At 48.5% G+C, this 15,510-nt stretch overlaps 1 protein-coding gene across 5 annotated transcripts in view; it reads right to left on the minus strand.

The window, feature by feature from the left end:
• The window catches only part of MKS1 (MKS transition zone complex subunit 1), a 64,600-nt gene extending 58,612 nt beyond the window's left edge, over positions 1-5,988 (minus strand). For 4 of the 5 annotated variants that reach the window (XR_013634774.1, XR_013634775.1, XR_012155395.1 and 1 more), the window contains exons 1-3: positions 5,858-5,988; positions 5,447-5,565; positions 3,966-4,030 (exon numbers count right to left, since the gene is read on the minus strand). Coding sequence is in view for 2 of the 5 variants with exons in the window: in XM_078849189.1 (XP_078705315.1) it covers positions 3,966-4,030; positions 5,447-5,565; positions 5,858-5,937 (264 nt within the window). In the remaining 3 variants the exon portion in view is untranslated. The remainder of the gene's footprint in view (positions 1-3,965; positions 4,031-5,446; positions 5,566-5,857) is intronic. The other variant, XM_073315460.2, reaches the window with a different exon arrangement.
• Positions 5,989-15,510: the final 9,522 nt, after the last annotated feature.

The raw sequence follows: 15,510 nt of genomic DNA on the forward strand, positions 1-15,510 counted from the left end.
AACCTTTTTCAGAGTCACTGCTTCCCAGGATAGTGTCCCCTATCCTGTAAGTATACACTATATTTTTTGTTCCCTAGATGTATACATTTATGTTTAGCTGCATTAAAACACATATTGTCTGCTTGTGCCCAGCTTACCAAGCAGTTCTCTTTACTATTTCTCACTCCCCCAATTTGGGTGTCATCTGCAAACTTTGCAGTGATGGCTTTGTTTTCTTCCACATCGCTGATAAAGATGTTAAATAGCGTGTGCCTGGGGTCACACACAATCAGTGACAGAAATACGAACAAAACCCACTTAGCATCTGTAGCTCAGTCTTGACCTTTAACCCCCCACCCCCCATGACATGTCCACTCCCTCCTGGGCTTGGTCTGGTTTCATTTTTAGTGTGCACCAAAAGATCCAGCATCCCCCACTCCCCTGGGGTGTGATTCCGCAGTGCGACACACCTCCCTGCCAGGTAGTGGTGCTCTGCATTTAGCCTCCATTTTCCCTGTCAGGTTTCATCCTGTCACTCCTTGTTATATGCCCACTTTTTTGGGGTGGTCCTTACAAATTTTATATTGGGAGTACTTGAGGCCTGATCCTGCAGATACATGAGTAACCTGACTCATGCAGGGCATCCCATTGATATCAGTGGGACTACTTGCTTGAGTAAAGCTGCTCATATGTGTTTGCAGGATTGGCCTTTAGGTAGGTCTGGTGCTTTACTCTCTAAAATCAGATAGACTGCATAAAATCTCTGTAGTATTAAATTGGGGGCCTCCTACAGTTGGAGGGTGAAGATTAAGTTGGAGCCTGTAGTGGGGCAGTCACCCCGCTCCAGTCAGAAAGGGGGTTAAAAGCAGCCAAGGGAGGCTGCTTGGATAGTCAGCCACAGGTGTGGTTGCACCCAATTAGGGCACAGCTGGCCCTGATAAAAGGGCAGGCTGAGCAAGTGAAAGATTCTTGCTCCAGCTGGGGAGCAGAGAGGACCAAGCTGCCTGGGAGATCAAGCCGGGTACATGAGGCAGACCAGGGCTAGGGAAGGACAGGCAGAGCTGAGGAGCTCTGTGGCCTGGGGAGTCCCCAGGCTGAGGCCTTGCTAAAGGCCAGGGGAGGTACTAGGGCTGCAGGGAGGCAGCTGGGGCTAGAAAGGCAGCAGCTCCAACCCCTTTTCTGGTGGCCATTACAGACTGCAGTTTGCCCCTGAGAAAAGGGGCTAGATGATGACTGGCAGTAGTCACTGAGGCAAGGTGGGTATAAGGGATTGGGGCCCCTCTGGGGGGGGAGACCCAGAGTGTGGGGGCACTGCTGTGGGGAAGCACCCCAAGATAAGCGGCACTGGGGTCTGGGAGTGATGTGGGGCCTGAAGGACTACAAGTGGTGGAGATTTAGAGAAAGCAGATACCAGTAGGAAGACACCAGCCAGCAGGAGGCACTTGGAGGCTGGAATCAAACTAATTCCTGCATGTTCAGCAAGAAGTGCTGTGCTGGTGTGTCAGCACTCTGCTACAGAGCCCTTTTAATAAAACACAGTTCCAAACAGGATGAGATCAGTATGGAATGTAAGGGCTACACAGCAATTGGTTAACATTCAAAGGAATTCACTGTGGCTAAATATGTAAATAGAGGGTGGTCACTTGCACTAGTTGCAAGGAAACATTAAAGATTTTCTGCACACAGTGACACACAAGATTTCATGGAAATCAAACTGCATTCTTATTGTTTTGCTTCTTCCAAAAAATCTTTTGCCTCTAAATTGGTCTGTAAATAATAAACCTGCCAGAATGACCATGTTTGCTTTTAATGTGATATTGGAGTAATTAGTTTGTGTTATTTTAATTTTTTTACGAGACTTAAACCCTAAATCAGCAACTACTTACACATATGACTACCAATGGACCACTCAAGTGTGTAAAGCTACTCACATGCATAACTGTTTGCAGGATTAGGGTTTAAGATTGCTGTGGTTGTAGCTATGGGGCCACAGATTGCTATTCCCGGAGCTGGATCCTGGACAGACAGTAACCATAATGCTGTTTCTCTCTCTTGGTTCAGAGTCACTTCCACAGCTTTTATGAGTACTGTCCACTCATCCCCTACAGACATGGATGAGATGGCACAGGAAAGCAGCTGGGATAATTCTAGATCAGAAACATGCTCCATTTTCTCCTCGTGTTTCAAGACTACAGTCGCCACATGAGGTTAGAGAACACAGACCCCTTTTGAATTGTATCAGCGAGTGCCATATCTAAGGGTATGTCTAACCTTAGAGTTTTTGCACTGTAAGTTTCACCGGTGATAGGGAACCAATGAAAGTAAAGTGCTGGTTTGTGTACTCATTCAATTCCTCAGCTGTCAGAGTGTTTACACTACCAGCACTTCCATCGCCTGAGAACAGTGCTGTAGGGCAGCTATCCCACAGTGAAGCTCTCTATAGGTCTTGTGGGAAGCAGGGGGTGAGCAGAAGGCATTCTGGGTCCCTGCTCAGTGCCCCATGCTGCCTTGCTTCACGTCTCAGGAGCTCCATTACTTCCTGGTTTCTTCATAGGAGGTTTAAAAAAAAAAAAAATGCTGTCTGGCTGCTTTCCCCGCCACATTTACAAACAAAGGGAAAAGGCGCTTCAAACTTCCCAGGGCTTACAGGGGAGAGGGGGAGGTCCGTGTGTCAGAGCAGTGGAGATGCTGGCCAGAGTGCTCATTTTTTGGGAGACAGGCCAGTTCTTGCTTACAGACAGCCCCCCAACCTGAAGCAAATATTCACCAGCAACCACAAAACAAAAACACTAACCCAGGAACCTATCCTTGCAACAAAGCCCGTTGCCAACCCTGCCCACATATCTATTCAAGGGACACCATCATAGGACCTAATCACATCAGCCACACTATCAGAGGCTCATTCACTTGCACCTCTCTACCAATGTGATATATGCCATCATGTGCCAGCAATACCCTTCTGCCATGTACATTGGCCAAACTGGACAGTCTTGATATCTGATTTGTGTCCATTTATTCTTTTGCATAAAGAATTATAACATTCAAAAAAACAGTTGGAGAACACTTCAACCTCCCTGGACACTCAATTACAGACCTAAAAGTTGCAATTATTCAACAAAAAAATTCAAAAACAGACAAATGAGAAACTGCAGAACTGGAATTAATTTGCAAACTGGACACCATTAAATTAGGCTTGAATAAAGTTTGGGAGTGGATGGGTCATTACACAAACTAAAAACTATTTCCCCATGCTAATTTTCCCCCTACTGTTACTCTCACCTTCTTGTCAACTGTTTGAAATGGGCCATCGTGATTATCACTAAGAGGTTTTTTTTCTCCTGCTGATAATAGCCCACCTTAATCAATTACTCTCGTTAGAGTTGGTATGGCAACTCCCATTTTTCGTGGTCTCTGTGCATGTGCATATATATATATCTTCCCACTGTATTTTCCACTGCATGCATTTGATGAAGTGAGCTGTAGCTCACGAAAGCTTATGCTCAAATAAATTTGTTAGTCTCTAAGGTGTCACAAGTACTCCTCGTTCTTTTTGCTAATACAGACTAACACGGCTACCACTCTAAAACTTCTGAAACTATGGGCTATCCTCTGGAGGCCAAAGGGCGTTTACACTGCTAGAACGTGTCTTCACTTTCATAGCAGTGCAAAAAGAACAGCAGAAGAGTTGTACGCCTCTTGTGAAGGTGGTTTTCTTTTTGTGGTGAAACTTCTGAGTTTCACAGCAAAAAATCATTAACTAGTTTAGACGCTCCCATGGTTTTAGTGCAAAAAGGGGACTTTTGGGGCTTTAAAGGGTAAGTGTAGCCATACCCTAAGTGGAACAGGCCCTTCATTTCTCTTTGGGATCTGGAGATGAAGCCAGGGCCCCTTGCATTAGTTCCAATAGGGTACTACACTACCCAGCTGTGAAATTCTGAGTATTATCTGCCACTCAAAGGGTCACTCCCAGCCTTCCATTTGCTCACCTGGCTGAAGAGTTTTTCTTGCCAGCCAATCACTGCCTTCTCTTCATCATCAGGACAATAGCCACCTGAAAGACAAAAGGGTGCTGGTCACTTCTTCACACCTGTGCCTCTTTCCCCCCCAGCAAAGAGCACTGTGCAGCACAACAGTCCTGCCAGCATCCTCTCTTCTGTTTCAACAGCAGGACCTGGAATCCAGAAGCTAGCAGCCTTGCTATACATGGGATTCCCAAGTCACCTGCACCTAATGAACAAGAAGTTTGACACTCAGCTTCCTGCAGGCCTTCGTGAGGGATAGTGCAGCCATTAGCATCAATGGCAGCAGTGGGGGGGCAAAAATATTATACCACCAGCCCCTCCCAGGATTGGGGAATGAATGAGTGGACTAGATCTGCAAGGGGAGAGTAGAAGTGACACAGACAGGTCAGAGTCTTTCCTTAGCTGTGTTACAAACACTAGCTTAGATAATCAGTTCTCAAGTTATAGGCCACTGAAAACTAAGTAGTTACTGTACCAGCTCCTTCTCATCTTTGCCAGATGCATTAAAGAAGCTACAAATGCAACTCCTTACAAGTCCTATCCTAATATTTTTCCAGATAAGCAATTGCTGTAGCTGTAACAGGGATGTTAAGAGATAGCAGATGGAGATGGGCAGAAAACTGTTTGATAGTGGATGGTAGGGAAAGCATCCCCATGGTTCATGCTATTGAAGTGTTTAGGAACCCCCAACTTAGTTATTCCAAGGGAATTTACTTTTCCTCATTTATGATTTGCTTTCTACAGGTCTCTGGGTTGAGAAGTAAAAACCAACCAGGGGGTTTCACTTCACATCTGCTCAATAAGCAGCAGCAAGCAAGAATTAACAGAATGTTAGGAACCATTAAGAGAGGGATAAGACAGAAAATATCAGCATGCCACTATATAAATTCATGGTATGCCCACATTTTGAATACTGTGTGCAGTTCTAGTTGCCTCGTCTCAAAAGAGATATACCAGAAGTGGAAAAGGTGTACAGACGGGCAACAAAAATGACTAAGGGTATGGAATAGCTTCCCTATGACAAGAGATCTAAAAGACTGGGATTTTTCAGCTTGGAAAAGAGATGAGTAAGGGGGAATATGACAGAGGTCTATAAAACAGTGTAGTGAAAATGAGTAAGGAAGCGTTATTTACCCCTTCACATAACACAAGAACCGGGCTTCACCTAATGAAATTAATAGGCAGCAGGTTTAAAATAAACACACGACCCACACTCAACCTGTGGAAATTGTTGCCCAGGAGTGTTGTGAAGGCCATAATTATAATGGGGTTGAAAAAAGAATTAGATAAATTCATGGAAGATAAGTCTGTTAGCCAAGATGGTCAGGGATGCAACCCCATCTCTAGCCTCTTACTCCCAGGGCTCCTGTACAGTGGCAGAAACCTGAGATGGCCATTGCGAGGTGGGTCCGCACCAGAACAGGCGCTGGCCATGAGACACCTACTTGCCGCTGGGTGGGAGCTGAAGGCGGCCAGGCTAACGAGCTCCTTCCCCTGCCGGCCAGCGGGCTGCTGGAGCTGCTGCAGGAGCAGGCTGGTGGAAGTGACCCTCTGGATGCGAGCCCTGGCAGGGGAGAGGAAAAGGCAGGGGTCACCCGGCGGCCAGGGAGCGGAGGGGCAGCTACTGTCCGCTGCCAGCGGCGGGAGGGGCCGCCTGCCCCAGGGGCGAAGATCCCGGGGCTCTGCCGGGGGGAGCAGGGGCCGCCCGCCTGGGCCCCACCCCAGGGGCACCAACCCGCTGTGCGGCAGCAGCGCCCCGCGGGGGCCGGGCCGGGCCCGGCTCCCCCCAGCCTAGGGCTCGCCCCCCCACTCCTGAGGGTCAGGCCCCGCCCCGGGGAGCCCGGCCGGGCCCTGACCGGATGCGCAGGTTCCGCACGGGGTCGCGGGACCGATACACCGCCCCGCCGGTGTCCGAGCTCCAGCCCGGCTCCTCCATGGGCCCGCGGCGAGCCGGGTCTGCGCGTCCCGCCGTAAAGCGCGTCTGCGTCACCATGGAGATGGGCGGGGCGTCCCACGTGCCCGCCCATGCGCATGCGCGGGGTCTGTCTCCCAGGTGAGCGTCTCGTGGCTGGGCAGGAGCCGGCGCTCGCTGCGGGCGGAGCTGTGCCCCTAGTTCCGTGGGGAGGGCTGCCCCGCCCCCCTTGGTCCTGCCCCTAGCCAGACTCTGATAAAGGATCAGCCACAGCCCCATCATCTCACAGCTGGGGAAACTGAGGCAGGGAGGGGGACGTGGCTTAGCCAAAGTCACTTAGCAACCCAGTGGCATAGGTGCTGGAATTATGGGTGATGAGGGTGGAACAGGTTTCAGAGGAGCAGCCGTGTTAGTCCGTATTCGCAAACAGAAAAGGAGGCCTTGTGGCACCTTAGAGACTAACCAATTGATTGGAGCATGAGCTTTCGTGAGCTACAGCTCACTTCATCGGATGCATGCCGTGGAAAGTGTAGAAGATCTTTTTATACACACAAACCATGAAAAAATACCTCCCCCCACCCCACTCTCCTGCTGGTAATAGCTTATCTAAAGTGATCACTCTCCTTACAATGTGTATGATAATCAAGGTGGGCCATTTCCAGCACAAATCCAGGGTTTAACAAGAATGTCGGGGGGGGGGGGGGAACAAGGGGAAATAGGCTTGAATAGAGACTGGGAGAGGCTAAGTCATTATGCAAGGTAACCTAAGTTAATTGTATCCAATTTGCAAATGAATTCCAATTCAGCAGTCTCTCGCTGGAGTCTGGATTTGAAGTTTTTTTGTTGTAATATTGCAACTTTCATGTCTGTAATCGCGTGACCAGAGAGATTGAAGTGTTCTCCGACTGGTTTATGAATGTTATAATTCTTGACATCTGATTTGTGTCCATTTATTCTTTTACATAGAGACTGTCCAGTTTGGCCAATGTACATGGCAGAGGGGCATTGCTGGCACATGATGGCATATATCACATTGGTAGATGTGCAGGTGAACGAGCCTCTGATAGTGTGGCTGATGTTATTAGGCCCTGTGATGGTGTCTCCTGAATAGATATGTGGGCACGACCCCCTGCGGCTGTTAAACATGCACACTGTCTTACAGGGACCGTGAGTGGGCAGCATATTGCCAAATGGTTGCTGGCTCTATGGGCAGAAAACATTAAAGCAGAGGTGTTAAAGAAACCCATAGTCTGGGTAGCTGGATTACATCTGGCTGGCACCCCACACAAATGTGAAGCCAGCCCAGGTAAAACCCAACATCAGGTGTTTCAGGCGGCTAACCCCAACCAGATAAAGGAGGGGACACTGGTGTGGTTTTTGGATGGAAGTTGTAGGTATCGGGGGGGATATAAAACTGCAGGCTTAGCTGTTGTGGGAATCAGAGGAAAGGAGAGAGTCAGCACCGTTGGTTTCTCATTAGAAGCAAGGTCAGCTCAGGAGGCAGAACTGGCAGCCTTGCTAACAGCTTTAAATGAAGTGGATCCCAAATTTGAGCCAGAATGTTGGGTAGAGGTAGATTCAGATGATGTATTTCGTGAGGCCACATTAATGCTGAGATGGTGGGCAGATAATCATGTCAGGGCAACAGACGGCTCCACAATCAAGCATGCTACCTGGTGGAAGCGAGTGGAGGAGCTGAGTCACTGTTTTACACGGATCAGTGTGGTAAAGGTGAAGGCATACAAGAAAACAGGACCCCAAGCAAAGAGAAATAATCTGGCCAACGCAGAGGCCAAGCGGGCTGCAACAGAGGCACCCCATGGCCCTGGGAGCCAGAAGAGAATGTGCCTATAGCCGTGATAACAAGAAACAGGATGGATACAGATCGGGGAGGGCGAATTCGAGAGTTGCAGGAATCTGACCCAGGACTGGAAGGCATCATGAAACTTGGGGACAGGCATGTGCCAAAGGTGGAACTAATGGAAGGGATTTGGTGTGTCTTAACAGCTGAGGGAGCAGTAATGCTGTGCCTTCAGGGAAGCCAGATAGCTTAAGCTGGGTGCATGGGAGCTTGGCAGGGGGACACCCCGGGTTTGAGGAGGCACTGAGAACTTTAAAAAGGTTGTGCTGGTGGCCCTGAATGGCAGCTGATTTAAAATCACATCTGTAACGTTGTTTGGACTGTGCCAGGCACAGCCCACCTCACAAGGTGCTGAGGGGAGAATTAATGAGACAAGCCCCAAGGGGACCGTGGGAAAGAATACAAATTGATTACACAGGACCCCTACCACCAGATCACAGGAAAAACCGATTCATGTTGGTGGTAGTGGATGCTTTCAGCCGGTGAGTGGAAGCTTTCCCCAAAAAGTATCAAACTGCCCGGGTAACTGCTGCAATACTGGTAAATGAGGTATTCACTCGCTGCGGGGTCCCAAAGGTGATTGACTCAGACCAAGGAGCAGCTTTCCAGTCAGATCTGTTAGGGGAGCTATCGGCCCTCACTGGAATCCATATTGCTTATCACCCCCAGGCTGCGGGGCAGGTGGGATGCATGAACCGCATCATTAAAAGTGAGCTAAGAAAAGGAGTGGAAATGGGAGGAAAAAACTGTTCACAGTTACTGCCCTTTGTCTTAATGAGAATAAGGGCCCGAGAATCAAAGGGCACAGGATTTTCTCCATTTGAGGCTCTCATGGGAAGGCCCATGGAACGGTGGGAAAATCTACTTACCCCAGTACCTGGGGAAGTCACTACACACAGCTTAACATTAGAATGGATTTTAACTCTAATCGACCATGTAAAACAGGTACAGCAGGCGGTGGCCTGGCGAGACAAGCAAGGAGCAGCAAGAGTCAAAGCATGGTATGACCTGCCTGGGGAGCGTGAGCTACCCATGGTGGGAGATCTAGTGATGTACAAGTTTCCACGTCAACATCATCCATTCCCAGCTCCTAAATGGAAGGGCCCTTATCTTGTCCTTGACCAATTAGGGCAGAGTCTGCTATTATTGGGTACAGAGAATGGAGGACAGGAGTGGGTTCACTGCACACAAATAAAAAGGTACAAACAGGGGATTGGGAAAGGGGACGTGTAAATTTTGTTATGTGTATATTATATGTTAATTCAAAAAGGAGACAAGGATGAAAACTCCCTGGCCTTGGCTGGAACAATTACTAGTGCTAATCACAATTGTCACATTTACAAATTCTATTCAGATCCCACGATGTGACGTGTCAAAAGGAGGAAATACATGGACGGCTACACATGCAACCTGTGGTAATAAAGCAAATGAAGACTATGGGAATCTCCCCATAGAAAGATGTATCACTAATATGCCAACAGGAATTTGGCAGTGTCGATATATGGTTTATGGATTAGATTGGGAAATCCCAACCCAGTGGAGAATATCAAATTTATCAGGAAATATTGCATGGTACTCCCTGGGTGCTGCCATGATTAATCACAGTGGAAAACACAGTTACCCAGCTATTTGGTTTGTTACAGAGGGTCCAAAGAATATAACCCTCTGTTCTCCTGGAGCAAATGAACCCTCTTGGGAAAACAGGGCTCCACATTTAGGGTGTGATGTTACCATATGTAACCCCAATGGTACTTCCATTGAAGATAATCCCCGAGGGTGTGATTGTTATGTACATATTACATTGGGCATAAAATCCCCTTTGGGATGCTGGGGGTACGATGAGTTAACCATTTTACAGACTGTAACCCTGCAGGTGATATGGATGCCAAGTTGGAAGAATCCAAATTTAAAGTGGCCACAGCCTGGAGCTGAGAATATTCCCCGACGAGCAAATGTATGGAAGCCATTGTGGGAGCAGGTATAGCCAGCACTTTTTGACATGTCCTTTCACTCTGTTCCAGGGGTGGGACACCCCAAGGAATGGTGGGTGGACCAAATTCATCCTAATTGTAGTATGTACATCGAAGGATTGAAACAACAATTCAATGGGTCGGTGAGGGGACACACCTGGAATCATCATCGGAAAAGGGGATTGTGGGCACCAGGGAACACTATGCTGGGTACATGGAATCTGGGGGACGAGTGGGTAACCAAACAATTAGTAAGACAAAATGTGAGATTTCAACAACAAATTAATGAATTAATGGCACAGCAACTATCAGCAGTTGTCACAAGGTGGAAGAGAGCAGTAGAGCTAAACTTGCAGTTAACTCATGGTGACATGGGTTGGGATGGCTTCAGAAGATTAACATGGGGAGAAGTGTGTGTAGGTATTCAAAATGCTCAGTTAATAATGTTAATGGATATTATGATAGATGCTTGGTCAGAACAATGGCCTTCAGTATTAAATTGGGAGGCTAGCCCATATTTATCCACAATTGCAAAAACATACCCATCTACCTGGAAAATAACATCCCCGACCTGTGAGGAGAGTTCTTGTGTAATTATTACTATGATACCATAGGAAGGAAATGCAAATAAGGTGGTCCCCTTGAACTCTATGGGAGTAACTAGGGAAGGGGGAGCGCGTTGGGAGCCACAAGGAAATAGATGTGATGGGGTGGGGGGGCTGGAATGGGGTAAACTGGACTGTCATCACATTAAGCAGTTGTATATCCAGGGAAGGAATATGGATGTGCCCCTCTCCTATGACTATGGAGGAGCACGATCAATGGCCTATTGCAATGGGGGGGGGGCATTTAGGGGTAATGTATATGGGGTATGGTGTATTCTGTTGGGAATGTATGCAATCCTGCAATATAACACTAGGAGGCAAAATCCTTCCAGTGTATGACCAAATTATGAACTTCTATACACTGCCACCTGGACTATGGTGCACCAATGGATCAGGGGACTTAATCGTTGTAAACAATCGAACCAGCACCTACTACCCCATGCCATACCAAGTAGTTGAATTGGTTTGGACAATACCAAATTTCACCGTGGATATTCAATGGACACACAATATGGACAAAAGTACACAAAGATTACAAGAGCAACTTGCTGCAAGAGCCAACAGCTGGACACACTTACAATACACACTACAGGATGGCACTGACAAAAATTTAACCCTATCAAAGGAGGAGAAGCAGTGTTCATGGTGGTGGCCAGGATGTTGGACCATACTGCAGTGGTCAGGACTCTCAGTGTTGCTGTGGAGTATCATAGCAGCTGGTGTATTGTTAACTGTATTTGTGTTACGTTGCATATGGAAACAATCAAGGGGGGCACAACCCCCTAGTGAACAGCCACTAATTATAACCTATAAATAATGTAGTAAGCCCTCCCCCCAGTGTACTAGACAACCCAGACCCAACCTTCTCGGGCCCACTATAATGGGAAGTCTGGATCACTAATTGGAATAGGTGTGGTATGCCAATATGAGAGAAGGTGTAGGACACGGTACTACACAAGGGGCAGTGGGACAGATGGAGCTTCGAAACCTTCCACCTTGATGCCTGGCCCTATCAGGAAGTGTGTCACCATATGTCCTCTGCTTTTCCAGGGATACCTGGGCAGGAGGATCCCAAAATTAAAAAAAAGGGGTGGAGTGTTAGGATATAGATATTCAAGCCTGTCTGTAAAGGCCTATACTCAGTGATGAGCTGTCAAAATCTTAACAACCGGTTCCCTCCTCACCCCACGAGGGGGTTGTTGCCCACCCCCGCCCCCCGGGACTCCTGCCCCATCCAACCCCCCACGTTCATTCACGCTCCCCCCCGACCCCTGCCCCATCCACCCCCCTCCCCTGTCTGCCCCCAGAACTGGGCAGGAGGGTCTTGTGGGCCACTGTAGTGGGTGCTCACCCCACCCCTAAGAGCCAGAGAGACCTGCCGGGGGTCGAGGCGGGGAGTCCCGGCGCTGCTTACCTGGGGCAGCTGCCAGGAAGCATCTGGCAGGTCCCTCTGGCTCCTAGGGGTGGGGTAGCATAGGTAGGGGGAGAGCAGGGGGAGCGGCTGCTCCCCCCACTGATCACATCAAAAGTGGTGCCTTAGGTGCCGACTTCGTGGGTTCTCTGGTGCTGGAGCACCCACAGGGAAAATTTGGTGGGTGTAGAGCACCCACCGGCAGCTCCCCACCCTGTGCCCAGCTCACCTCACCTCCACTCTGCCTCCTCCCCTGAACGCGCCGCCCCGCTCTGTTTCTTTCCCCTCCCCACCCCCGGCTGCCCACGAATCAGCTGTTCACACGGGAAGCCGGGGTGGGCTGAGAAGCAAGCAGCGGCTTCATGCTCAGACCCAGGGAGGCAGAGGTGAGCTGAGGCAGGGAGTGGTTCCCCTGCACCCCCGCCGGGTTACCTGCTGCAGCACATGCGGCTCTCCTCGTGCCCCCTCCCCCCCCGCCCCAGCTCACCTCCACCTCCTTGGGCCTGAGCGCGAAGCTGCCGCTTGCTTCTCAGCCCTCCCCAGTTTCCCGCGCGAACAGCTGATTCGCAGGAAGCCGGGGGGAGGGGGGTGTCAAGGTTCCTCCCCCACTCTGAACTCTAGGGTACAGATGTGGGGACCTGCATGAAAATCTCCTAAGCTTACTTTCACCAGCTTAGGTTAAAACTTCCCCAAGGTACAAATTAATTTTATCCTTTGTCCTTGGAATATCCACTGCCACCACCAAACTCTAACTGGGTTTACTGGGAAACGTAGTTTGGACACGTCTTTCCCCCCAAAATCCTCCCAACCCTTGCACCCCACTTCCTGGGAAAGGTTTGGTAAAAATCCTCACCAATTTGCATAGGTGACCACAGACCCAAACCCTTGGATCTGAGAACAATGAAAAAGCATTCAGTTTTCTTACAAGAAGACTTTTAATAGAAATAGAAGTAAATAGAAATAAAGGAATCACCTCTGTAAAATCAGGATGGTAGATATCTTACAGGGTAATTAGATTCAAAACATTGAGAATCCCTCTAGGCAAAACCTTAAGTTACAAAAAAGATACACAGACAGAAATAGTTATTCTATTCAGCACAATTCTTTTCTCAGCCATTTAAAGAAATCATAATCTAACACATACCTAGCTAGATTACTTACTAAAGTTCTAAGACTTCATTCCTGGTCTATCCCCGGCAAAAGCAGCATACAGACAGACACAGACCCTTTGTTTCTCTCCCTCCTCCCAGCTTTTGAAAGTATCTTGTCTCCTCATTGGTCATTTTGGTCAGGTGCCAGCGAGGTTACCTTTAGCTTCTTAACCCTTTACAGGTGAGAGGAGCTTTCCCCTGGCCAGGAGGGATTTTAAAGGGGTTTACCCTTCCCTTTATATTTATGACAGGGGGCAAAGAAGCAGAGCGGGGCGGAACGTTCAGGGGAGGAGGTGGAGGCAGAGCGGAGGTGAGCTGGGGGTGGGGCGGGGAGCTGCCGGTGGGTGCTCTGCACCCACCAAATTTTCCCCTTGGGTGCTCCAGCCCTAAGGCACCACTTTGGGCCGGTTGTTAAATTTAGAAGCCTTTTTAGAACCGGTTGTCCCTCGCAGAACAACCGGTTCTAAAAGGGCTTCTAAATTTAACAACCAGTTCCAGCGAACCGGTGCGAACCTGCTCCAGCTCACCACTGCCTATACTTTAAGAATTTAGGTGTATGTTTATCATTCAGCTAGTTATAGAGGTATAAGAGAAAGAATCTGTGTAAGGGCCTTCTCTCACTGTGACAGTCTGAGGCCCTGTTCTTAGGCTCAGGCCTTTGGCTAAGCAGCAGAGGCAGCCATAAGCTGGGAAGGAACGGTCACCTCCTCACATTCCAAACTAGTCACATTGAAATAAGGCAATCTGGGGCTGTTAGGAAGGTGATCCGATCTATCACCTCCAAAGAAAGGGAAGAGCCTAGAAGATGTAAAAGGAAATTTAGTTTGATAGTTTTCTGTCTGGTAAGCACTCACTTATCAATAGACACAGCTGGGAAACCCTTATGTCTTTATAGCTGTAGTTGTGAAATCCTCACTTCTGTATTGTTTTGTCCCACTTTGCTAATGTTTATTTGCATGGTCTCTGTCTGGTTCTGTGATCATTTCTGTCTGCTGTATAATTAATTTTGCTGGGTGTAAACTAATTAAGGTGGTGGGATATAACTGGTTAGGTAATCATGTTACAATATGTTAGGATTGGTTAGGTAAATTTCAGTAGAATGATTGGTTAAGGTATAGCTAAGAATATTACTATATAAATAAGGGGCAAACAGGAAGTAAGTTGGGATTTGAAAATAAGGAAAAAGGAACTTGGATTTAAGCTTGCTGGACGTTCACCCCAATAAACATCGAATTGTTTGCACCTTTGGACTTTGGGTATTGTTGCTCTCTGTTCATGCAAGAAGGACCAGGGATGTGAGGGTGAAGGAATAAGCCCCATAACAAGGGTGTCTCGCTCTGCCGGGGAAGGGTTGTGGTGTATGTACCCTGGGTAGGATCAGACCGAGTAATATGGAGGGAGGCTTAGCATTTCTCCTTCCGGCCCCGCAAAGGGGAGGCGGGGGACATTGTAAGCCCTGATGCCGGTGTGGGCAACGTGAAATCTCAAAGTGATTAAAAGACCTTCAGAGTTGTATTAAGGGATTGTGACAGCACGTTCAGGAAACAGAAGGGTACAGCTGCGGACTCGGGAGTCCCGCAGTCATGGGCGATGGGTTCAAGGCCGGACGTATGGGCATTAGGGAGCGCGGACACGGTAGTCCAACTGCCTGGTCAGCTGGTGTCACGGGAGGCAGGTGGACCTGATGCCTGAGCCACGGGGGAGGCAGCAAAGAGGGACGGGACCCTGCTGCCTCTTTCAAAGGAGGGGTGGGGTGAAGACAAGGGAAAAAAATCTAGGGGCAGCTGTGGGATTAATTTGGACTGCAGCAGCTATGTGGTATCAAATGTTGTCGGGACAAAAAGAGGAGTTGGGAAAAAGGAAAGAGGTGTGTACCCGACAGCTGTTGGAAATGGAGCAACTGAAAGCGCAGATTACTAACCAGGCTGCAACCCAGGCCTATGCCCAGAACAAGTTGCTATTCATGCTCAGCATACACCACAATGGCAGCTTGATCACCATGAAAAGAAAATTAAACAGTTTAAACGTCAGTTGGCCATGTGTTCAGTCCAGGTGGTGAGCCTCACGGCAGATGAATCGGGTGACCCTTGTGGGGGTTTAATCTCTCCCTTTGTGAAGATCCTCAGTTTTGGGTGGAATCTTGTTGCACCCCTATAGCAGCCCTCATTAAGACCGAGGAGAAGTCCAGTGGGTGAAGGGGGAGAAGGCCATATGTAAGGCACCCCCAACAACGAGGAGAGCACCCTGTGGGGTGATTATGAAGAGGAAAGGAACCAGGAGGGGTGGGGGCTAATTATGGAGCCCACCTTCCTTGCTAAATTGGTAGTGGAACAAAGCCTGTGCCCATGGAAAGGAATGGTGCATTGAGAAAAAAAGGATTGGGCCCAGACAAGCAGGCAGGCAACAGATAAGGAAATTGGAAAACCAGTTGGAAGCCCTAAGGGCAAAGTCGCAGGAGTAAGGGAAGCAGTAAATACAGTCATGGGAAATTCAGATCCCTGAAATAGTACTTAGAATGGTAAAATCTGAGTTGATAAAGGTGTCATTTTGGGAGATAAGCAAGTGATTTAAGGAAACAGAGTGAGAAGTTAACTCTGCA

The sequence above is a fragment of the Lepidochelys kempii genome, chromosome 17 (assembly GCF_965140285.1).
Source record: "Lepidochelys kempii isolate rLepKem1 chromosome 17, rLepKem1.hap1, whole genome shotgun sequence".
NCBI classification, from domain to species: domain Eukaryota; kingdom Metazoa; phylum Chordata; order Testudines; family Cheloniidae; genus Lepidochelys; species Lepidochelys kempii.